Here is a 24528-nt window from a genome sequence, read left to right as displayed (position 1 = left end):
AAAGTGCAGGTTTTTGTTCTATTTGTGTCCTGTTTGTAAATAGCTTCCCCAGAAACGCTCTACATAGGTAGATTATGAATTCATTAACGAGCATGCCCTAAAGCGAACTTCTCCGCAATACAGTTTTGCGTTGCCGAGAAGATGCCTTGCGTTTCCGTTTAACTATGGGACTCCCATATTTGTATCTATCTACGCATGGTGGTTATTATTCGTAATTGGTTGGCACGATACCACTGTTCTAAATGAATAAAAAATGACCGACAACGGCAAGCCCTATCACCACCACCACCACCTGAATAAAAAATGAACACCATATTACTGTAACCGGCTAGCTGTGTGCCGAGAAACATGTCACGTTCTTGTGCACACGTGGCGCGCACCGCGTTCTTCAAATGGAATTAGCTTTCAAAATATGAAATAGTGCGCGGAAAATTTCCTGGGGTGCGCGGTTTCGGGTCATTTACATAGCAAAATTCAGCGGTTGATATTTCACGTACGTTTCAACTTTTCACGACAAAAAAAAAAAAAAAAAAAAAAATTAAAGAGTGAATGAATGAATTTTAGGTAATTACCTAGTCATCTAGTAGTAATATAGTCTCTTCGAGATGATGTCTGCCTGGCCGGCGCGTATAAGTACTCTGCAAAACCAGCATCCATACTTTTTTTTTTTTTTTCAGATTTCTGTTGCGGATATAATCAGTGAATGTGACGTAATTACTAATTATAACCCCGTCCTCTTCACTGCCCTTTCATTCAATAACAGTAGGAATACCCTCTAGCTTGAAGGAATTTCCCAGCACTCCGCCCTCGAAGATCTCCCGGCACCCTTCAATATTTCCGAATATCCATACATTTTATATAACACACGACACCTGCCAGCGTATACGCGTGTTACACAACCCCGCGCAAAACCCTGACTCTCTGAACGGGATACCTGTTGATTCACGTACTTGTACTGACGGCTAAAAAGGACGATATTCCTGCAACTCACTCTGCGCTGCTCATGGTTCTCTTCACCGATGTTTTTGGCATATCCGACATGGAAACGTGAGCAGAGCTACTGGCGCCTGCAGCCTACAAGATGCGCTCGCAATACAAACGGTTATTATCGTGTCCACTTGAGATCGTCGACCAAAGTCTCGGAGGCCTTCCGTAAGAGAGGACGCCATCTAATATTGTAAGATAGAGCTGTATGGGATGTTGTTCCTTATTACCTTCTGGGGGAAAGCGCCCGGTGCTTCGTGCACAGGACGCTCCTCCAGTGGCGTATCTAGGGTGTGGCAGGTGTGGACAGGTGCCATGGGCGCCAGGTGAACAGGGGCGCCATTATGTGGTCGTGTGTGAATGTGCCAGGTCGGGCACTCAACCTGGCACATTCATAAATGATCTAAAGCACCCGCCATTAGAGAGGTTGTAGTGTGAAACCTAGTGCGGACCACACGAAAACGCATCCCCAAGGACATCATGTTAACCATGTTGCCATGGGCGCAGGTAGCTCTAGATACCCCACTGCGCTCCTCACAAAGTGGGCGAGCTATGACAACTATATAGGAGGCTACCCGGTGTTTCGTACTCAGCATTGCGGTTTGTTCCTGCGAATGCTCAGTGCGTCACATCGGTTGAGTGAGCGTGAGTCGTAGTACCCTTTGAGAAGAGTTAGGGAAACGAGCCGTGGCGAGCTCCATCTAAGGACAAACACATGTGTATGACCTGTCTGTCCCGTCCGACTCGTAATCAGGAGGGCCCAGGTTGAACTCCACTCTGTCTTTTTCGTAAATTACTCGTAGTACCCGTGCTCGTTGTGAATTGCAGCAGCACGAACCCGCATTTGAAAGCCTATGTGTTGCATTTCAAGCATATCGGATAAAACGACGGATTCAGAGATGGCGTTGCTTACAAACTGCTGGTTGGCTGCCGATCATGGGCCCCGCCATTTTTACGATCGGGCGTACGGTGACGTTTGCAGCGACGTGTGGTCAGCAACAGCCGCAGCACATGCACTGCACCAGCGGTATACTTATGCAGGTTAGTGTACTTCGATAGCAGCACAGAATAGCTGATGACCAGAAGTACCTTTTGAAACCGAGCCCCCCTCAGGAAGGTGTCAGATTCGCCAAATAGGGTGACGCTCTCCCACCGAGTCTCTTGCACAGTTCGTACCCATTCTAATATGGACAGATTTCTTCGACAGCAGCACATAATAGCCGATGACCCCTTGAAACCATGCACCGACGCAGTACATAAACTGCAGACAGCTTGGAGAGTTATTCAAAGCAACAGTCAACACCGTATAACGAAATATAATTGATAGACTACCATTGCGACAATATATGGCTGCTGGTATATAGACTGCTCAAATATACACTTAGGCACAATATGTCTACACTATCTCCGGAATCCTTTGCGACGTTTCATATCGTATATAGTCCCGGATCATGTCGTCGCTGGATCACTTTTCCAATGCGAGACACACAAGGATCACTTTTGAAGCCATTTCTTCCATTGCAATGAAAACGGGCGGCGAAGTCTGGATTACTCAAAAGAGGAACCAGGCAGCGCTCACTGAAAGTCTTCGGGGGCTCAGATGAATTGTCTTCTCTCGACGTGCACGAGAGCATACAGAATCAGATGAAAACGTAGCGCTGAGTTTCCTTCCAGACTCCCCCATGCAGTTGTGGACTCACCCATTTCGATCACTGTACGCTGCAGTCCCTCGTAAACCATGCGAAACCCGTAGTACCACAGGACGACATCGGTATGCCAGAGGCCTAACCCTGTGATTGTATTCAAGTCTATTCCGTGCGCTGAGGCAACTTTCTTCACGCAGGTCAGAGACTGGTGAAGCCTTTTGGTCGCTCTATTGGAGTGAAATGGCAAGACCAAGATATGTACCATCTCCTTCGCGATCAAAGCGCCCAGTGTTGCCACGTTGATATACTGCGGAATCTCAGCCATGTTCTTGTAGTAGAAAAGTGGTGGATTTTGAAACGAAGTGGTTATCGCTATGAATTCCCCCGCCCTGTAATACTTTAGTTCCCTTCGTAACTGGCTCTCGCCCTCCTTGATGTTCCTGTTTATGGACAAGGTCTTGCTCAGCAGTTGTCTTTCTTTTTCTCCAGCTGCGACAAAGACCTCGAACAGGTGTTCCCCTTCCAACTTCCACGACGTATAGTCTGTGTATTTGTCGAGGTTTTCTATTTCTGATCCGTCAAAGGTAACTAAATCTGTAGTTTCCAGTTTCTTTTTACCACGTTTATCGAGGATGGCATCAAACTTCTGGAAGACTGTTTCGCCCAGGACCATGTCTCTGATGCACCTTGAACTCCTGTGCTGCTCTTCCGCTCTTTGGATGTCCGGCCAGTCGGGTTACCACAAGCTGCAAGGTGTTGGTAAGGGCAATTCCAGTTGCACGAAAGCACATGAAAGGAACAAGTGTCGGGTGTGCAATGGCTAAGTCCTTGTAGGCCGTGAACCGGAGGAGATCGGACGCGAGGTTGATGGCGTGGTAAATCTTTCTCATTCCAGCAGATTGATTTGTGAGCAGCAGACGTATATCTCTGAGCGAGTTAAATCCTGTGATACGAACGCTGCTGCTGAGGTCCACTTTGAAGCCAGGTGGGGCGTTCATGTTGATGACACCCATAATGTCCTGCATAATATGGCGTGCTACCATACGAGTAAGTAAGTCCCCCAATGTTAACGGTTCCACTGAAGCTTCTGCAAACAGCAGCTTGTGAACCTCGGCATCTAGATCCCGTATGGTGTCTGGAGCGATTTCAGACCGCACTGTGGAATCGTTCAAAAATTGTGATGTCATTGTCGTAATTATCTCCCCGAGCGGACTGTCGGAGCTGATATCTGCAGGACTGTCAGTCAGGAGCTCAAGCATCTTTGCATGAATGGAGTATCCGAGGTCAAAGTGCATGGTATCTGAAATTTCCCGAGACGACTAAATCTAACCACGAAAACGGAGTGCATATTTCTCGTCAATGACGGTTCCAGAAGGAACACCAGTAGGTCTACCTCCTTATTGAGAATCATATTAAGTTTGAGTATGTCAATGACTTGTCCAACAGCAGCACTGAATGTCTCTTTGCCTCTTATCATGTAATCTTTGCATACATCGAACAATTTCCGCATTACGTGCAATCCTAATCTGTCGGGATTTCTTGCCTCAGGAGCTGAGAGGGCAGTTACGGGCGTATGACTGTCGACATCCAGTACGTCCTGTATAAACCCCCTCAGATCCCTGTGGGGTTTTCCTATCCACTTATCGCATACGTATCCGTACAGGTCGTCGCACGGGTGAACATTCTTGTGCAGGAGACCTTCAATTTCACGTTGGATTTGTTTGCATGCGATTGTCCTGCATTCGATCAACTTTCGCTTCTCCAACTTCTTGTAATAGTCATAGATCCACAATACGGCGATGATGGCGGCAGAGATGAGGAAGACGAGGACAGCGCCTGCCAATACAGCCCGCGCGGGTGAAGCACTTTTGGGAGGGTCTGAAAATAGTTCAACGATTGCTGTATGTTTCGGGTGTAGTTCCGTAAACGGGCTTTAAAAAAATTTGTGAGTGTTTAAAGCTGAAATAATGCGTGGAAGTGAAAGAACGCCACAACTTACTGCCTTGCTTGATAGCTGTTTTTTTCCTGCACATAGCTCTGTCGTGTCTTTTTTACTTCGGGTACTGTCACCGTCGCTGGTTCGCGTTCGTCGCGTGCTCTGTTCTTAGTAACGGTCTGTTCCAGAAGGGGTGCTGGAAGCGGCGGCTGGTTCAAGGCATCTGTCTGCTTCGAGGGCTCCGAAAGGGTCTTCGTCTTCTGGTCTTCAGCCGCCACTTCGTGAGCAGATGACATTGAAAGTGCGGGTTCATCTGACTTGTTAGATGGTTCAGGTAAATCTTCTAAGTTCTCTTTGCTCTTCCTTTTTAGCGATGCCGTGCTCTGCATGTCCCTTCTTCGATCAGCTTTCTCGTTCGCTTGGCTCCTTCGCTTTATTTTGCTGGTCCCTCTTCGCCTGCTCTCAGTCTTGGTCTGCTCGACTTCCTGTCGCGTCACGTTCAAGGCATCAATTTGTTCAGAAAGAGTCCTAGTCCGAGGTGTTAATTCTAGGTCCTTCTCAGGCGATGGCACTGAATGTTCATCTGACTTGTTAGATGGTTCAGGTAGATCTTCTAAGGCCTCCTTGCTCTTCGTGGACTTGCTCCTTTTTGAAGCCCTTGTGCTGTCTATGGCTCTTCCGCGATAAAATTTCTCTTTGAGGGATATCTTGCTGATGCCCTTTGTGGAATCTTGATGTTCCAGATCGGGCGAGTTCACCGAAGCCGGTGGTGTCGTGCTCTCAACTGCCGAATCGAGCGCCAACTTCAAGAGGTCAACTTCCGGTTTTACTTCTCGTTGGTCTCTCGTGATCTCCCGGTCAGGGTAGCTTACAGTCGACGTTTACAAAGAGTCGGTGATGCTATCTCACAGCCCGTCCCAACAAAAATCATCACCGAAGATCTTGCATACCTGCCAACTTGTGACGCTCAAAATTAGGGAGATCCCGAAAAACGCGACCGGGGGGGCTACAGAAGCTTGGTTCTGTACAATACAGTTTTCCATACAGTGTTCTATATTCTGCATTCTGTTCGTACATTGCTGTTCTATTGATGATCAACTTTTTGCTGAGATCTTGCTGTTGCAGACTTTGCGCGCCTCACGAACTTATCGTAGTTCTGGTCGAAGCAGTGTCCCGATTGGTGGGTCTTCACCATCAGTAGATCGCATAGCGTCTTGTTCGACATTGTTGAACGGAACTGTGTTCGTGTCTTCCTTACAGTGCTGAAGATGCGTTCACATTCCGCATTGCTATGCGGTATCACCAGGATGTCCAGCATCAGCTGTGAGACTCTGCTAAACTTCCGTCGACCCCTTTTATCTTGCCCACTTCCATCCATTGGGTGTCGCACCTTCATCTTTCAGGATAGCATTAGGAATGTCATATGCTTGCAGTTCAGCAAACTCTCCTTCCAAGGCATCCAATGCCTGTTCTCTGGTCTCGCTAGTGTCTTGGGGCAGCAATAATTGTGGAAAGTGATCAACGAACCAGCGGAGGCTTTGAAAGGATGCCATGCTGACCAAGCTCAGCTGAGCAACTTCAGCGTTCTTCAGAGTTGCGTCCTTAAGAGGAAATTTATGTCGAATGTAATTACATGCTGCTGTGAAGTAGCTGCGAACAGCAGAAAAAAACTGCTCCTTATCACTGGGTTTCAGTCCTTGCACAGCAGAAAATGTGGAGCTCCCCAGCACAATGTCTTGGTCAGCCTTCTGGTTCTTCATATCTTGGTAGCAAACTGCCAGGGGTGAGCAAGATGACATCATCACAGTAGGCAACACAAATCTTGCCATAAGGTCTCGCAGGAGCTCCAACAGCACCGACTGTAGCACATGCACTTGAGGTGCCTGCGACTGAAGCTGACAGTTTGCTTTGTCAAAGAGAGGTATCACACCTTTCAGAAAGTTGCCATAGGCCAGGTTCACATCACTGGTGAGGAAGTATAACAACCGTAGCTCACGTGTAAGGCTGACGTCACGTGTAAGGCTTCGCTTTTTTTGATGGTGGGCTACACACTTTGTTTTTTGGATGCTTTCGCTTTTGCCCAGTCGCATCGGGTTTCTCTTCTTTCGAAGCTGTACCTCGCTTAGGAATTGTATATGTCTCCAGAAAAGATGGATACTGGACATTTTTTGGGCTGGTTTCATTCAGGAAGAAGGTAACCAAAGGCCGCCACTGTTCAAGTAGCCTACCCAGACACTTTCCCAAAGACAGCCACCGTATCGGTACATGCTTCAGAATCTTCCGTACCTCAACATTGGACATGTCCTGAAATGTTGCAAGCCTGTCCTTTCGCTTAGCACTCTTCTCAAGGTAATAGAAAATGTCCACAAGTATCTCATCAAATTTCGCAGGTAGGCAGGCAGCTACTTTTTGAGCCGCAAGATTAATGAGGTGGCATGGGCACCCAACTACTACAAGGTTCTCCTGAGCCTCCTTCAGCACGGCAGCCACACCGTTTTTCCCCCCAACCATGACGTTCGCATTATCAGCACAAAATGCGAGGCAATTACGCATCGGTATATGACGCGAAGCAAGCGCATGCAGGACAAGATTTCTGATCTTCTTTCCGGTTGCCTCTCCTTGCAATGCTTCCAAACAAAGCAGTCTGCTTTCAACCCTCTGTGATCCTTCTACAAAGTACAAGGTGTGTTCAAAAAGTACGCAGACTGACGTCATAAAACAAAATGTACTTTATTTACAAGTTACATGTCCGGGTCCCCTTCAAAGTACTCCCCTGGCACTCCACTTGGCAGGTCTGATCTTGTGACCCGTACTTGAGCTTGGACTTTCGGAGCACGGACCTGCGAAGAGAGAATGTCCAGAAAATCATTGGACTGTGTACGGTGCTTATTTGCAATTACTAAATGAGAGTTCAGATATGACATTTAACTTGCTCGAGACCCTGTCTAACCTGTCCATCAGGAGCCTCCATGCAAAATAGTTTCGCACTGCCGTGTACTGCGCAATCAAATTTACAAAAAACAGTCTGAGAAAGCAGCCCCGTGCTTTTCTTTCTTATTTATCAGCTCACGTGCCGCTTGAGCTGCTGTGCCGCTTTACGCCACGAGTCACGTGCCCGGGGACCACGTTACGTCACGACGTTCCCTCCTCCTCCGATACGCTCTTTTCATGAGTGGAGGCTTTTCACGAGAGCCCTCGTGCGCGCTCTGTACTTCACCACCCGCACTCGTCGTTCTCGTGGTGGTGATGATGGCGAAAGGGCCCGCCGTTGTCGGCCTCACAGATGTGGGCAACGTCATTAACGGAATGTGCGTCCTGGGCCAACTTCTAAGGAAACTGTGCCGACATATGTACTGAAAGCGTCTGACGAAAACTCAGGAAAAACCCCAGACAGCACAATCTGCACTGGGATTCGAACCCGGGTATCTCCCAGTCTCGACGTGACGCAGCTGAGCCACGCGAACCACTGAGCCACGCGAGCTGGAGCCCATTTTATTCTTTACAGAACACAGCGCAGCGAGAAATCCAATCATATGAAGTTATATGCACAGTACATTTTGTGGGTTCTTACCCAGCAATCCACCGAGTGCGTTGGTGCCAAATGTGCCGAGTGGCAAAGAAGACTACGGGTTCGCTCGGTGTGCCGAGAGCTCATCCACAGTGCAGAGCGCCTTGCTGGCTTCGTGCTGTGCCTGCTTTCGAAACTTTGCCCTTCGGTTCTGGAACCATACCTGGTATACGCGTAGAAATAGTAAGAAGAATGCAAACGATTTGTAATAAGTTGATGTCTTCCACCGATGTCTCGAATCCGTCATGGTACATACACACGACCACTGCCAGCGTTGCAGTGCCAAATCTCTGATACTACAAGACAGGGATTTTCCAATCACCCCAAGCCCCCGCCACGTCACTGGAAAATCCATTTGACAAGGTACTACGACTAGTGTAGTACTAAATATGGGACTACTAAATGTCCAGTAATTGAGAGAGTATCCATTGTACCTGCACTCTAGCTTCGGTGAGGTGTATTCGAGACGCCAGATCTTTCCTTGCGACGATGTCAGGATATCGACACTGCTGAAAGGCCTTTTGCAGCTCCTCCAGTTGCAACACCGTCAATGTAGTACGATAGCCGCGCTGTTTTCGACGCTCTCTGCGACACCTGCATGTCATGCATCGTCATCTGCTGAGCATCATAAAGCAGAAGGACAGATCGTCGCTCATGCGCCATAAAAACCCTATAACCATCCAAGTTTGCACAAATTGTTACAGTGACATTGCACCAATATTGCCGCGAATACTCATGTTATGTTGCTAACGACCGCATTCGTTACGCTGTAACAATGTTATGGAAACATCATTGAAAAATGTGACATTGCAATGCTGATATGACATTGCGAAGGACAGCCTTTGTACAATGGTAAGAGACAACATTGCAAATGACTAGTTACTTTACATTGTAGCAACGTTACCAAAGCAGCACTGGGGGAGCACTGCAGTGTTGTCTCGGTTACGTACTCGTATATGGCTTGGATTGCACATTCAGTAATCTTCCTGGACAAATTTCCGGGGTATGGTGCCGACGTTCGTCTGGAAAAGCTATACCGGAAAATCCCTGAAAAAACCGCAGACAGCTCAGCCAAGATTCGAACCCATGTTACCTCCTATAGCCTTGGGGCGGAAGGTGATCATCCTAACCGCTATGCCCGCGTCTCCGGCCCGTCGTACGTTCGCTGTGTTGTCCTTGAATATAATGTCTCTCACAGTGTGCATTCATTCTGCCTATAATGGTCACACTAAACATCCGCAGACATCGTATGTTTTTCTTTTTTCTTCGGCATATAGCCTGCATTTACTTTTTATTTTATTTAGTTTTCATGCACTTTTCAGTTCCCACTGAAGGTCTGTTGTTGAGCATTGCTATACGATATTGCTTCAATACCATTGCATCAGAAATCAAACTATAAGGTGCCCTCACTGCAGCACGTGAAACATTGTCTCAGCAAAATGATCGTAATGTTTCTAAAATGCAACATTGAAATAGAAGCGTTGCGGTAACATTCGATTTGTGCAATAAACGTTGCCGCAACAAACTGATAAATGACGGGTGAATGTCACGGGAATTTCCGAGAATCACAGATAGAACCAGGAGGTGCAACCATTGTGTTACTGAAACAAAGAAGCGCCTTGGCAATTTTTGCATGCAAAAATTGCAACATTGCATTAATACGCTTGCTTCAATGTTGCTGCAATGTTTCAGATGTTGCATAGGGGTAACATCGTGTACATTCGTTGTATTGTATCTGTTGTATCTTGTATTGTATTATATCTGTACGTTGTATCTGCATTGTTAAAGAGGGACGATGACGCGATGATGCAACAGCGACGCGATGGTCAGCGGAAGGTGGAGCGTCGTAGTTTGTAACGAAATGCTCGGGAGAAGAAAAAAAAGAAAATCCAATTTCCAAACCGTTTCTACTCTGTTTCCAATGCAGACGACACATCGTGTAGCGACTATTTTTCATGTGTTCAGTTTTTCCTTACCGTCTGCGGAGACCTGTAGCATCCCGGTTTGTAACCAGAGTTGGAGGTTGCATCGGGGTATGCGTGTACGCAGTACTAATGAAAGTATGAGGCATACGTACGTTGTGCTAGATGTACTCGTAGGCTGCTCCTGGTTGACACCAAAGCTGAACAAAGGTAATGGAAGTGTGTCTGTCCCCGTTCCTGTTTCCACGTACGCCAGCTGATCGACTTGCGAAAATTAAGGGGAAAAAAAGAATATAACATGAAACCAGTGCAGCCCTGCTTCGCATACACAAAAAGTTGTCTGGACAGTGCAGTGCGATAAGCTTGTAACCTACAGAAGTTGTAACCAAATAGAACGCACGACATATGCAAATGTGGCTGATTTAATGATAAACTTTTAATGATAAACTTTTAAATTAAGGTTGTTAGGCTGATCCAAACGACGCGATGAGACGTACCAAAGCACTGGTGAAGAAGCTAGTAAGAAACACCAAGAACTGCGAACGCAGATTAGAAAATTAGGAAACAATTTTTGTTGCTAAAAGCAACGATCAACAGGTAACCCCAACAACACAGAAACGTCCTGCGATCGTCCCCAGGATGTCAACCCCGGACGACGATGACATCCTCAGGAAGTTATCAACTGGTCCTCTCAGTGTTACCTCCGTGTTAAAGTGGGACTCCCGGTCATATCACCTGCACATCCTCAGGGTGTCAACCTGGAACACGCGCAGGACCTTATGAGGACGACTTCACCTGCACCTCATTTTTCTGCGTATAATTTATACGAAACCAGACGCAGTCCTGATAACTTCTTTTTTTCCATACATCTTGATTAACTTCCGCAATACAATCTCGCTGTTTGTTTCTAGTACAATTCATAACGGACAACGAGCGCAGCGGTTTAAAGAGAAATATAAAAGACGCAAAAAAAAAATACTGTCAGGGGCACGAAGTCCGAGAAACCCACTACGAAAGGTACTAGAATTCTCTTCCGAAGCCAAAACAGACACTGCTCATTGCTTATAACGCGATCCTCCGTACATTTGAGAGTCCTGTTCGCCTGTGACACAAAACGAAGGGTGTGCTATCCATGTTTCTTTCGATTACGCAAAGAAAGAATAATCAAAGTGAGGAATTCATTGAAGTATTAGGTCCAGATCAATGCAAAGTCTATGTTTCTTACTCCTTTTGGTTAGAGACGTTCAGGTAGGAGCTTTGAAAGTCAAAAGCAGTGCGACAGAATCGCGCGTTTCTCTCCATTCCACGAGTAATGCGCTCCATTTCTCATAGACAGTCATCCTTTTTAGATGCAGATAATGTTACCCTGGACCACCCTTTATTTGAGAAAAATGTCAGTCAGGTCCCAGGTTCGGCCCAAAAAGAAAACAAATGTGTTTTGGAAGTCTGAACAGGTAAACTGCACAAAGTAATATTTCTCGTCCCGCTAGCTACCCACAGCGACGGGCACAGGACGTACCTGAATGACTCTTCACGGACAGTCCGAGAGTGTTACCCTCAGGACGTCCTGAGGATAACCTCAAAGGACGAGGACACGATGACACTGTGGGGACGTCCTGAGGACCGCATGTGTTCTTTGGGAAGTGAGGCAGCATTTGCAATAAATTGGCGGAAGTTCAGCGTTCAAGGAACAAGAAATGAATGACAAGGCAATGTTTAGCAACTATACCACCGTTAATTATCGATGTTCATTTATCGGATGAATAATCATTCCCAGTCATACACCCAGTCCTGCATTTTTCGAGAAAATCTCCTTACAGTCAATGCCCTCCGTGGATGCATCGTCCAGAGCTTCGTCCAAGATGTTTAGTGCGTCTAGTCCGTCTGACAACTCGAAGCACCCTTCTGTTTGAGAAACGGAAAGCCCAGTTTTCAGTTACCGGAAACGGAAAACGAAAACAATAATATTTTCGGTAACCAACCCTGGCAGAATCTACCAACGCAGAACAGGAATGTTTTGAATCCTTACCTGTTGTGAGAGGATGCTGCCAGATCCCGCCGTACCGGAGCCCGAAGGGGAGCCCGAAGGGGTGCGCGAAGTTGTACTGGCATCGTGGTCTGCGGGTGCAGAGGGGTTTTCGATGGCGCTGTCCGAGGAACTTGTTGACTGGTTGGCCTATTGAATGGCTTCTTCTCTGGCCGCTAGGTCCTGCCTGAACAAGCAGCATTAAAGGAGCAATGAAATTGCACTGAGCAGTCTGTCGGGAACAACCACGTCCCCGTTCCCGATCCCGCTTACCCGTTCGTCTGAAGAATCGTCGTCCTCTCCGTCCGACCATACCCAGTCTCCTGTCTCTGTCCTATGGAGCCACCCACCTGCCCCAGGAACCCTTTTACAGTTTTTCAGCTGCACAACCAAAGTGGATTTATTATGCCGTGATAACTGTAAATAGATATAGAGGGTGGTCCACCAACCATGATAGAAATTCGTAGTAAAAAAACGTAGGCCCCGGAGAGACACGCGGCCGAGGGATTTTTTCCTCCCAATAACTTTTGACGCATATGTATTGGTAACATTCTTATTTCATTTCAATTGATGTAAAGTTAATTTCTTGAATTGAACTCAGAAATTTCCCAAGGCAACCTGACGTTTTCTTTGCGAAAATGGGTTCCCCTTGGTCATTTTACTCAGTATAGCACATAATCCCACTCGTAATACAATGGCAATTGCCTAAATAAATTCACGATACTAATTAGATGCACGAATTTCTATCATGGTTGGTGGACCACCCTGTATAAATTAAAATGGCAGCTTACATAACAGATTGAGGAACTTATGCCTACTCCTTCCACCACAAATCGCTCCTTACCTTTTGCGCCCTAGCTTCTATAGATGGAGCACATGTGAGCAACGTTTGCATAAGGTATCTCTTGTCCTGAAACACGTGCACACTATATCAACTGAAGGCTTCAGTTTTAGTGAACGTAAAACTGAGACATGTCACACTACAGAAGAACAAAGTGTGTAGGTAATGCACATAAGTCGTACACATCAGATATCGATCAGGTACTGATCAGTAATGGGGAGTTTTGATAGGTAGGAATGATAACAGTTCTAAAAACATGGCATTGCAGAACTCCGACTCCACAGCTTCCTTGATCGTATCGTTTTTGTAGATTATTTCCTGACAACTTAAATTCCCTAACATGCAGAACTACGTTACCATGCATGCTATGTGCTGCTTTGATGAAAGCAATGAAAGGGCATTCCCCTCACATACCTTTGATTTTTTGAAAAACTGGTGTTTGAGAAGTTCTGTTGCTGTTGGCCTGGAATTCAGAAACCCTACCGTGTTAGTGGTGTGTAACTGTGTGAAGTACACGCACCACTCCCTATATCCAGTGTTCAGCTGTGCTTACCGTTTAGAAGGATCCTTCTGCAGGCACTCCATTATCATTTTTCGTATAGACTCTCCGTAGTTTTTGTACTGTTCCTTGTCTTCACTGACAGTTTCTAACGTAGGAGGGTCGTTTTGCAAGGTCAGCATAAGCACCTGCATAAATTTTGGCAAAAGCTTACATGAGTACCCAACAAACATTACGGAAGCATGTTTGTGCACCTTCATGGGTGGGTACTTATGGTACGGAGCTGTCCCGGTCACAAGCTCAATCGCGGTGATTCCGAAGCTCCAAATGTCAGCCTTGAAGTCGTACCCTGTTACCTGAAGGCAAAACGACAATCTCCGTTGTCTCAGCAAAAATAAGAATATAATATTGTTTTTATAATATAATAAAAATAAATAATAAAACAATAAAAATAATATATAAATAAATATATAAAAATAAATAAATAATAAATATATAAAAAATAAAAATATAAAAAATAAAAATAAAATAATAAAACATTGTTTTTATGCATTCGAGTCAAATATGGCCGGGGTATGTGCTACCGCACCTGTTCCATGACCTCTGGCGCCATCCAACATGAAGTGCCCACGAATGTATGCCTGAACTTCTGTCTGGATAGGTTGCCACCGGTGGCAAGCCAGGAACTCACACCAAAGTCTGTTCATACAAAAGATATCCTTAGGTGGCTACGTCAACACCTGGTTCCCGTGCGTTTGTCAAACCATCATATCTTGAACAGACGTGTGTCCAAGACGTTCTGTCTTATCCTCCCACAACCTTTTAGGACTAAAGCACTCATTAGGTGCAAAGTATGCCGATATACATTGGTAAGGAGTAGCAAACTGCCTGGACATACGCCTGTTGCTCCCCGGAACTTCCAGAATGGCTTTTGCACTAAGGATTTCCCTACACATTAACTTACCAGCAATTTGTACTGCACCATCTTCCCCAAGGAGTATATTACCAGCTTTAATATCCCTAAAAAAAAAGGGAAGGAACCTTCATTAACCACCAGTAACAAGCACTCCTTTAGAAAATGCCAGTCACTGATCCTGCCCCCCCCCCCCCCCCCCGGCAAACACACACATCAGTTATCAGTATCAGTTTCCATAATGCCACTAAGCATCTTTACTTTACAAAAGTTCAATATCGTGCCAAATAGGTGAAGGAAAAAATGGCCCCGGAAGAAATGGTCCTGACGGCAAAGGCGGAAAAAATGGTCCCATCCCAGTCGCACGCGGGAAACTGCCAACTGCACACTCAGACTAACCTGGACATATAAATAACCTAATTAACCTATTAATAAAGTAACAAACGTGCAACAAACAAGCGCAACTCCGGACGCAGGACCTTTTTTTTAAACCCGTGTCAAATACGTACAAAAGGAGGTTAAGAAAAAAACTTATAAAACTGAGGGGGTAAGAAAAAGGTTAGCCCTGAAATTCAAAGTTACGTGCGTACATAATCTGTGCTAACATCGGTGTGCTGTTTGCCGCGTCCTTGAACTCTCAAGAATGCCCTACTTGCCTGTGAATCTGCCCATTGTTGTGAAAGTACTCAAGTCCCTTGAGTACTTCTTTGAGGACGGTGGCGATGGTAGCCTCGTCGAAGACCCCGTGCTTACAGTCCTCGGCTTTCACCTTGTGCTTGATGATGTCGAGGAGGGAGCCACCGGAGAGGAGCTTTATGACGAGCCACAGCTCTTCCCGTACCACAAACGACGTGTGATAAGTTACGACATTCTCGTGGTTGCACGCGCTCATCGCCTGGATTTCTTTCTGGGAGACGGAGGGAAAAAGAAAAAATTGCACAGACAAACAACGTGTCAGTGTGTGGAGTTCACATGTAATGTGAATGCTTGCTTGTATTGCAAAACAGAAATTGGATCATAATCGCAATCCCGAATTACTCAAAGACGCGTAACAGAGAACTGCACCCCTAATTTGTGTGTGTGTGTGTGTTTGAGTTTGCCAGTGACCAGTAAAATACAGTTTTAGTTAGTTATAGTAATATTTTAACTCACATTAATGACTGAGTTGCACTTTAAGGTACATCTGTTAGTCAGCTAAGTCGTACACCACACATGCAGTTAGTGACTTCAGTGTAACATAACTTCAATATCAACTGTAACAACAGTCACCACATTAAACGTGACCACTCTTAACAGATACCAAGTAAACAGTAAACGAGGACTTCATGCAATGCCCTATAAACATGAAGACCATTACCAGGAGCTCCTCCATGCTGGTGTTCCATTTCTCGAGCTTGATGCGCTTGATGGCGCATTTCTCTTTCCTCGGCTTGCAATACGCTGTGTGTACAATGGCTGTTGCTCCAACACCTGCACATTTGGGATTGCACGTTTAAGAATGTGTAAATCCACAATCACCAGCTTGGAACCCCTCTGTGCTTATTGTGCGTGGTTTTTGCTGCTGTTTGTTTGTTGCTTACTGATATTTAGTTGGTTTGTGTATCTATAGTAATAACTGATAATTTATTATTATTATATAGTAATAAATGATAGTTTGTGGCTTAAAGTTGTGAGATAACTATGATTAGGAGGTGTACTAGAGCGAATCGACAGCTGACTAAGCTTGTCCGCAGCCTCGGGTTCAAACCGGCAATCTTGGGAGACACATTGCTGTCACTGTAGGCAGACACGTTACCAACTGGCACACCAGGCCAGTGTCGTATATTAAGACTGTCAATTTAGTTGATTGATTGTTCTTTGGTTTAGTAATATATAGTGTAGATCGAAAGCGTGCATAGAAATGTATGCAGATGCACGCATGTATTTGTTTGCAACACTAATGTCCTATGTTGCCAAAAGCACGAAAAACCCATTGACGTAGCTTTGCAAACCAGCAATTTTAGTTACCATTATGAATGCTGCAACATTACATCATCTTTCTCTTTCAAGCTCAATTATGTGACATATTCTGCAGTTTGCAAAAACGCAATGTTCCAAGTAGCGTTACATCCCCGTCTTTTCTGTAGTGCCTCAAACACATACCTTCAAAGCAACATTTATCTACATGAAGTAGGGTTTCTCCTGCAATGGCGTGATATACAGCCAAAGGTACTGCACGTCCGAGCCTGACTGACAAACGTGTTGCATATTCGTGGCATGTGAACACGATCAACCACAAAGAGATAACACGCCCGGTAACTCTCACGAATCTTGACGTCAGTACATGTCACGCAGGCATCATATATCACGCTATATAACAAATATCCTGACACGTCTAGCATAAGCTTCGTAACCTTCCAATCAACGAGGATGGTATAAGAGCTGTTCGTGTTATTTCCACAACGTGTACCAGTATTTGAATGCTTTGATTCGCACGAGTTACACAGTGAAATGACTTTGTTACAAAGTTTTGCAAAGAAAGAAAAAAAAACGACTGAAATGGAAAATGGACTACGAAACAGTTCCCTCATAAATAATTACCGACTATAAATAAGTAGACAACCCTGGTAGAAACAAGCACCGAATGTAAACACTCCATTCACGCACAAGCATCGCCTCCATGCGACTCACCTTCAAAAAGGTTTAAAAATAGCTTATCTCCCGACAACACTGTATTTAAGACCACTACTCTACAATGCTTCAGCGTCTTCAAAGTGCAGTCCTTCAACGTCTGCACGTGATGGCATTCGTCAAACAAACTTCATCGCGCACTGTTAACATGTTACATGCAGGTGTTCAGCTATCCCGCATGTCGTGCATTACGCAGCGTTATTTTCGTCCACCTTGACAGTATCGCCAGGCTCCAACAGCTCCCCATAGAGCCCATAGTTTGAGATAATTCACACAACACTGGGCACACGACCAATGAGAGTGCAACGTTGTAGAAATTATGCAATGCCAGTCGGCCAATCAGGAGCCTTAACTTTGGCTGACCTTTCGACCGGTTCTGGCTACCATCGACTTCTACCGGATTTCACGCCTACCGCCGTTACCCGATATTCAAAAATTCAAAATAACTGAAGCTTCTTTTGGCTAAAAGAAATATTTATTTGACACAAAGCACTGATTCAAAGATCTGATACATGGATGCACTGTGAATACAAAGTCCACTGCGTTGCTGACGCACTGTAACTAAGTTCGAACTTGAAGCAAAACGAACACAGCTCTCGAAATCCGACGGGGCCCGCGCTTGTTCTTCACTCTCCAACCGCTCCAACTCACGAAGCATTCCAGTTCCGGAGTTGATAGACTGTTCGTTGGATAATAGTCGTGTCCAGGAACAGCACAACACACGTTGAATCACATCGACGCATGAATAAACCAGCGAACACTTCTACAAACTGTTCTGCCGATTGACATCACCGAAACACGGAACACGAGAGGACGCCTTGCCGGCCGATTTAATGATGAGCATCTTCTTTCGTTGTTTGCAGAGCGGAAATAGCGCTTGTGTGGCACGTAATCGTAATCCTGTCTTTGTTGTCAGGCCTCAAAATCCGACGGCGCCCGAACGCGTTCTTCACGCTCCAACCGCACCAGCCCACGAAGCATTCCAGTTCCGTAGTTGATAGACTGTACGTGGGATAATAGTCGTGTCCAGGAACAGCACAACGCGCGTAGAATCACAAACTGTTCTGCCGATTGACATCACCGAACCACGGAACACAGGAGGACGGACGGACGCCGTGCTGGCCGATGCGAGCTATTTCGAAACTATGCTGAAACTGCTGAAACGGCCGCCGGGACGCTGCACACACATGCGCGCGTACAAAATGCGATTTCAAAACGTTGTCGACCAATCGGAGCGCGCACGCAGCCTGGGCCAATGAGCTTGCAACGTTGTAGATTGGCGCAGTGGTACATACTCTACAGCCGCATCCTCGGTTACCTGAGGAGGACTGGTATCGCCGCAAAACGTATCAGACACATGTGCTGTCGGTGAACAGAGGATAGTCAGAAAACATTGGAATCTCCGCGTGTGCCCTGAACGCATCATTGAGCAGGGGAAGCCGGGGAGGCTGAGTGCATCTACATCTCCAAAAATAGTTTAGAAAATCTCGCCACCTTTCTGCCTTCCCGCCTCCCCCCCCTTTTTTTTTCTTCTTTCTCGGTCCTTTGTCATTCGATACTGCTCGTTTATCGACATTAAAGGGCAACCTCCATGGAGCGAATTTTTGCAACGAAGTTCGCGCGGCAGACTGCCACGCGCGTTTCGCCGCCAGTTGTTCGTCGGCACCAGCTCCATGGAGCGAAAAACCAGCGGACGGCGTCGGGAAGTCATGCTGTGATGTCACTGTTGCCAGTGTATAAGGTGAAAGCTTAGTGAAATCAGTTGCTCGAAGAAGTGCATTTAATGTCACAAATTTTGCAACTAAATCCAACAACTGTCTGAAAAGATGCGACCAGTAACGTACCGAAAGGCATATTCACTACTGTGAAAGGAAAACATGTTTCTTGGCAGAGAATGCCTCACGTTCTAACGATGCAGTTGGCGAAACAGCGAGCAGACGACAGCATCCAGTTGCAAGAAGAGGACGATGACGACGATTCACGAGAGCAGGCGACCACGTGCAGGCGATCTGGCGTAGATTCGTAGCGGAAGAGCACCTTGATTGGTTCATCTGCAGTTGATGCTTCCGGAATCGCGGACGCTGGGCGAAAATATCTGGCATGGGTAGATCACTGATCTCTATGTATAAAGGCTGGATCGCGCATGGGAGAGGGGCTCGTGGGGGAGAGGCGTGCCTTCGCGCCGCCATGTTGGTGGGCCCTAAAGTGCTGTGTGTGCCCATAGAAAACAATGGGAGGCAACAGAGATTGTGAGTATTTATTGCGCTGCTAGCATTGATCGTTGTTTGTCATCACACAATTTTGTAAGGTTCCAGTATACTGATGTATCCTAACAGTGTTTCACAGGTGTCCTGCCGTTCGATTCTTAATTACGTTATGTTTTGCATTCCGAAACTAGACCGTCACTGCAGTGCAGCGCTGGGAATTGTACCACAGCACGTTTCCCAGCCAATATTTCAATAAGAAACGACTTGAGGTTAACAACAACCATGTATATAATATCCCGTACTGCGTTCTGGACAAAAATGGTTCCATAAAGAACGGTCCGGGAAAAGATATACTCGCATGGCAGGAAGAGATCGTTCTGTAGAATCACAGCCGTTGTTTTAGCCGTGTATGCGTTTAGTATGATTTATATCAAGCATCGCCTTAGAAAGAGTCTTTTAGTAAACGACAGGGGTGCTTTGCCTCGCAAATATGGACACACCGAAGCAGCCCAAATAATTACTTCACGCAATTAGATCACACTCGTTAGGACAGTTAATCAGGTAGTGATGTAAGCTTAATCAATTAAGTTACTTAGAAAGTGGTAACACCTCCTTGAGACACAGGACTTATCTCTTTTTGAAGTACAGTCCTTCTATGTTTGTTTGCTTCTTCCTTTATTTGTTCTGATTATTTGCAGGCGCGGTTGTGCCAAACTGAATGTCCTTCTCCTGCACTCACATGCTTTTGTTGAATAGAAGTGCAGCGTGAGAAAAGCTGCTTGGGGACGGGGTCCTGCTATCCAGTGCTGACTTTGTCATGCTTGTTATGTGGAGCATGTTCCAAAAAATGCAGCTCCACGTATGGTCTTCAAATTGCAACAGGACTATTTGGAGCTTGAAACAGTTGTGATTTTGTCATTTTGGCCCTCGTGTACCCAGTCTGTGAAACGCAAACAAAAAAGTCTAACACGATATGCTTTTGTAATGAAGATCACTGATGATGAGTAAAGAAAATATACGAGTTCAAGTTTATTTAATATTGTATATCATTCGTTAGATTATTCAACATTTTATGTCAAGTTTATACAACATCAAGTTTATTCAAGTTCAAGATTTATTTCTTGCACTTATGCGTTTCAGGATACAACGAACGTGCAGGGAGGTGGCAAAAGACTACATTTATTGTTTTGTGACCTTGCTACAATGGCAATATATATTTTAGGAATGACAATGGTCAGGTACGCTCTCTCAATTTTAGGTTGGAATGAGCAATGAATAGCAACTCCCCTCCTGATATTTTCTCATATATGCTAAATTTTAAATTTAATGTGATCGAATATGTGATAATATAATAATAATATATAAGAATATAATACAGTAAAACCTCCAAAGTCGGACACCTCCTTACCTCGGACAACTCCCCATGTCGGACAAGATTTCATTGCACGGGCAGGCTCCCATTGAAACTACACGGGGACGAAATTCTCTATATCGGACACCTCCCTATCTCGTAAGTTGGACAGGGTTTTCCCTGCTAAGTCGGACAAAACCCTGGCCAAATTACCGGCCCATCTTTGCACCAAAAATACCCAAAACGAGCCAGGGCCTTGACTTTCGCCCCTTTTTCCCCCTATACTGGTCTCAGAATTTTGTTGCTTTAGTTTTTCCGAGTCCAAAAACAAGTGCTGTCAGTGTACATCGTAATTCTTTGTGTGAGCACTTGTCTTCGGTTTGTCTAGAGCCTTTGAACGCACACTGCACCAGAGCAACGAAAAGTGGGCTGACGCTTCAGAGACAAGTCATCGCTGCTCAAAAAGCTCCAGAGGTAATGCCATTTAGTGGAATCTGAACAGAATTGAATCTACTAAAATCAGTAATAATTATCAGTGAAGAGTGGGTAGAGGTACCACTGCCACCAGGTACCACTCAGGACCATAAATTGAAGAAGGGGGACATTTCCGGCAACACAGCTGTGATCTTTTCCATTTTTTGTTTCCCTCATATTCTGTAACTCGGACACCTCTATAAGTAGGACACGCTTCTGCTGCACCGTGGTGTCCAACATAGGAAGGTTTCACTGTATGTGATAAATGAATGTGATCAACAGTAGATGTAAACAGCATGAGTAGCCAGAGAAGTGCATTCTCAATAAATAATTTTCTTCTTATAGCGTATATGTGCATGCCTATTAACTGAAACAGTTATCACAGTTCCATGACAAGTTTTAATTTCTGAGAGTGTACTGTAGAGGCTGCTTAGATCTACAACAGTTCATACAAGGTATTATATACTGTGAATGCCTTTAAAAATCCCATGTGACACATACTTTCTGGAGGTGCTGTGGTAGTCAAGGTTTGTGGGCATTACGCAGGTTCTGCACCCATTTCTTGAGTATGTCGAGGCAGCTGTGAAGTACCCTGCATTGATGATGATTATTCCAATTTTTATGGTGCATCGACAACAAAGGAAATAATACATCAAAACGTTGGTTTGGGTGCAACCAGTTAAAAATGAATATGTTGTTTAATAAATGCATTGGACAAATGTTAAAACATCAGTTTAAAATATGGTTTACAATCCCTGTATCTTCTAAAAATTAAAAAGATTAAAAACTATTCTAAAAAGAATATGGGGAACTCTTCTAAAAAGAATTATAATCTCTAATTATTATATTGCTGGGTGAAGGAGCCTAAAGTCTAAGGTGTGTTTCTGGTGTGAACATGTAAGAAAATATGCAAAACTAAGAGAGGCTAACCACAGTGCGTGCACTGAGGTTGTTCCTTCCTGTAAAGTAGAAACCAGTGGATGAGGAACGTGATGCTTACCTGTACACCCAGCCGTATCACACTGCACAGATTATTCACTGGGTAGCCCTCATGACGAAACCTGTATTGAGAGACCACTTTTGCCTTAAAAACTGCTACAAATAGCACGACACGCTACAAATTATTACTATCGTAACAAGCTGACGATACAGCTCAGACACAAAGGCGTTATTCAAGTCGCGCCACACCACCGTTACGTAGTTTCTTTGTCACAAATCAAACCAAGGCACAAAACAATACCAATACATGAAAAAAGGTGACAATCGTGGTCTCATTATGACGTAATACCGAACTTGTGCGCGAAGGTAATTCAAAGAAATGAATGTGGCACTTGCTTCCGCAGAGAACACCGTGTACCATGCTAGCAATGCATGCAAAAAAGCGCTCGAGTGTTCGCACATATATTGATGACAACACTACCTGTGTAGTGTAACATGTTCTTTCAAGCATATTATGCACTCAAACTGTATTTGCCGCCGGGTAAAATGCAAGTGTGCTCGATTGAACGTCGGAAGAGCGATCAAGCAACCTGCATCCAGTGCTCGTTTTGGGCAAAAAAACACTTTATAATGGTCAACTAAATATACAGAATGGACGCCTATTTATTCCTCGATGAAGAGTGACTCACCTGTATAAATTTAGGCCCTGTAACCTTGCCAGTACGGTTGGTACGACCGTAATTGCAAGAAGTTGCCATGATCGCTGCGGCGACTGTTGTGGGTACAGTAAGATGGCGGCCGGTTTCTTCACGCTCGCGCTCCCCATCCGCGATCCAGCCTTTTACAATCGAGATCAGTGGGGTAGATCGGCGGCGGACGCTCACATTTTTGACGCCTCGCGCTGGGCGTCCGACGCTGAGCGAAGTTCGCAGCTTTTTCGCTGTACATTCGCTCCATGGAGGTTGCCCTTAATAGAGTGACGCTAAAGGGCAACCTCCATGGAGCGAATTTTTGCAACGAAGTTCGCGCGGCAGACTGCCACGCGCGTTCGGCACCAGCTCCATGGAGCGAAAAACCAGCGGACGGCGTCGGGAAGTCATGCTGTGATGTCACTGTTGCCAGGGTATAAGGTGAAAGCTTAGTGAAATCAATTGCCCGAAAAAGTGCATTTAATGTCACGAATTTTGCAACTAAATCCAGCATCTGTCTGAAAAGATGCGCCCAGTAACGTACCGAAAAGCATATTCACTACTGCGAAAAGAAAACATGTTTCTTGGCAGAGAATGCCTCACGTTCTAACGATGCAGTTGGCGAAACAGCGAGCAGACGACAGCATCCAGTTGCAAGAAGAGGACGACGACGATGATTCACGAGAGCAGACGACCACGTGCAGGCGATCTGGCGTAGATTCGTAGCGGAAGAGCACTTTGATTGGTTCATCTGCAGTTGACGCTTCCGGAATCGCGGACGCTGGGCGTTGGCATGGGCAGATCGGCGGCGTACACTCACACTTTTGACGCCTCGCGCAGGGCGTCCGACGCTGAGCGAAGTTCGCAGCTTTTTCGCTGTACATTCGCTGCATGGAGGTTGCCCTTAAACCCTTCTGTATCCTGTATCGGGGGAAGCTTCGGTCACGAATCGTGCGCTATATATGCGCTAATAACTGCGTACATCGGTAGTTGACGGAAGAGATCTACGCCCCAGCTCATGTTTAACTTCCGCAGGCAGTTCTCACCAGCTGTTCTCGTACCCTAAGCCGTCGTAAATTGCCGGTCACCGTCAACTTTTTATGAATGTGTCCATTCTCTCGAATCTAAGGTGTGCACTGCGCAAAGAACATGCATTTCGCATAATTTAAAACAAGCGGCAATGTCGCAACTTTCACGGTAACGCTCAGTCACCTTTTTCCCGCGGGAGGACACGATTCTAATAGGCTGTATAAAAAATGGAATGTTCTGTCACTCCGCGTGTTGCTCGCACAATAAAAATTGTGAACGATTGAATCATCGCCGCAGCTTCTACGCCGGCGGAACACACACGCTCGCTTGCACAATACGAAGGAATGCAGCAGAACTGATACCACGGAGCGTACGACACGTCTGAGGTTAACAGAGTCGATCTACGTGAAAGTCATTACCTACCTATGACTTCTCCAAGTTCGTACCCTTCTTTTATGCTGGGCCATGTACTTGATGTGCATCCAGTCTCCGCCATCTTGACAGCGAGGCGATCGGGAACGATGCTGCACCGCCTAGCGGGATTCGGGCGAACGTTTTTAACATAGTTATTGGATGGCGCAGTGGCAGTGGCTGTATTCGCCGCGGTGAGTGGAGAACCTTGAACCGGTATGCCAGCTTTCTCTGCTACACGTGACGAGCCTTTCCTGAAACAAGGATGGATAACGAATGGGTTTCATGCAAAGCAGGCGTCGTCTGCAGCAGACGACGCAGAGCAAATGTGTCTATACTGCTCGTCGTCTGCTACGTTAATACTCAATAATGGGAGATTGATATTTTATTATTATTTTCAGTTACAGTGTAATTCGTTTGCAG

At 45.6% G+C, this 24528-nt stretch overlaps 3 protein-coding genes across 11 annotated transcripts in view; 1 reads left to right on the top strand and 2 right to left on the bottom strand.

Moving 5' to 3' along the window:
• LOC135367277 (serine/threonine-protein kinase OSR1-like) overlaps nucleotides 1-1098 on the bottom strand; it is a 39907-nt gene extending 38809 nt beyond the window's left edge. Inside the window, exon 1 of the mRNA XM_064600470.1 lies at nucleotides 992-1098. Coding sequence (XP_064456540.1) covers nucleotides 992-1041 — 50 coding nt within the window. The 5' untranslated portion in view covers nucleotides 1042-1098. The remainder of the gene's footprint in view (nucleotides 1-991) is intronic.
• Nucleotides 1-24528, top strand: part of LOC135367279 (F-box/LRR-repeat protein 4-like) — a 77356-nt gene that overhangs the window by 44566 nt on the left and 8262 nt on the right. Inside the window, exons 18-19 of one of the 9 annotated variants that reach the window (XR_010414412.1) lie at nucleotides 20353-20450; nucleotides 20952-21037. The exons of the other annotated variants lie outside the window; for them this stretch is intronic. The gene's annotated coding sequence lies outside the window, so the exon portion shown is untranslated. The remainder of the gene's footprint in view (nucleotides 1-20352; nucleotides 20451-20951; nucleotides 21038-24528) is intronic. 9 annotated transcript variants of the gene reach the window in all.
• On the bottom strand, nucleotides 7278-24277 carry LOC135367281 (serine/threonine-protein kinase OSR1-like). The gene is made up of 16 exons (XM_064600477.1): nucleotides 24118-24277; nucleotides 15693-15805; nucleotides 14992-15242; nucleotides 14387-14442; nucleotides 14012-14121; nucleotides 13677-13778; nucleotides 13477-13610; nucleotides 13338-13386; nucleotides 12927-12992; nucleotides 12356-12463; nucleotides 12086-12269; nucleotides 11875-11961; nucleotides 10212-10320; nucleotides 8569-8728; nucleotides 8138-8297; nucleotides 7278-7406 (listed from the first exon to the last, which is right to left on the bottom strand). Exons 1-15 carry the CDS (start codon nucleotides 24188-24190, stop codon nucleotides 8190-8192), a joined length of 1710 nt encoding a protein of 569 aa, XP_064456547.1. The 5' UTR covers nucleotides 24191-24277; the 3' UTR covers nucleotides 7278-7406; nucleotides 8138-8189.

The sequence above is a fragment of the Ornithodoros turicata genome, chromosome 8 (assembly GCF_037126465.1).
Source record: "Ornithodoros turicata isolate Travis chromosome 8, ASM3712646v1, whole genome shotgun sequence".
Lineage (NCBI taxonomy): Eukaryota > Metazoa > Arthropoda > Arachnida > Ixodida > Argasidae > Ornithodoros > Ornithodoros turicata.
The sequence above is the reverse complement of the archived record's forward strand: the minus strand, read 5'-3'. Positions and strand labels throughout refer to the sequence as shown.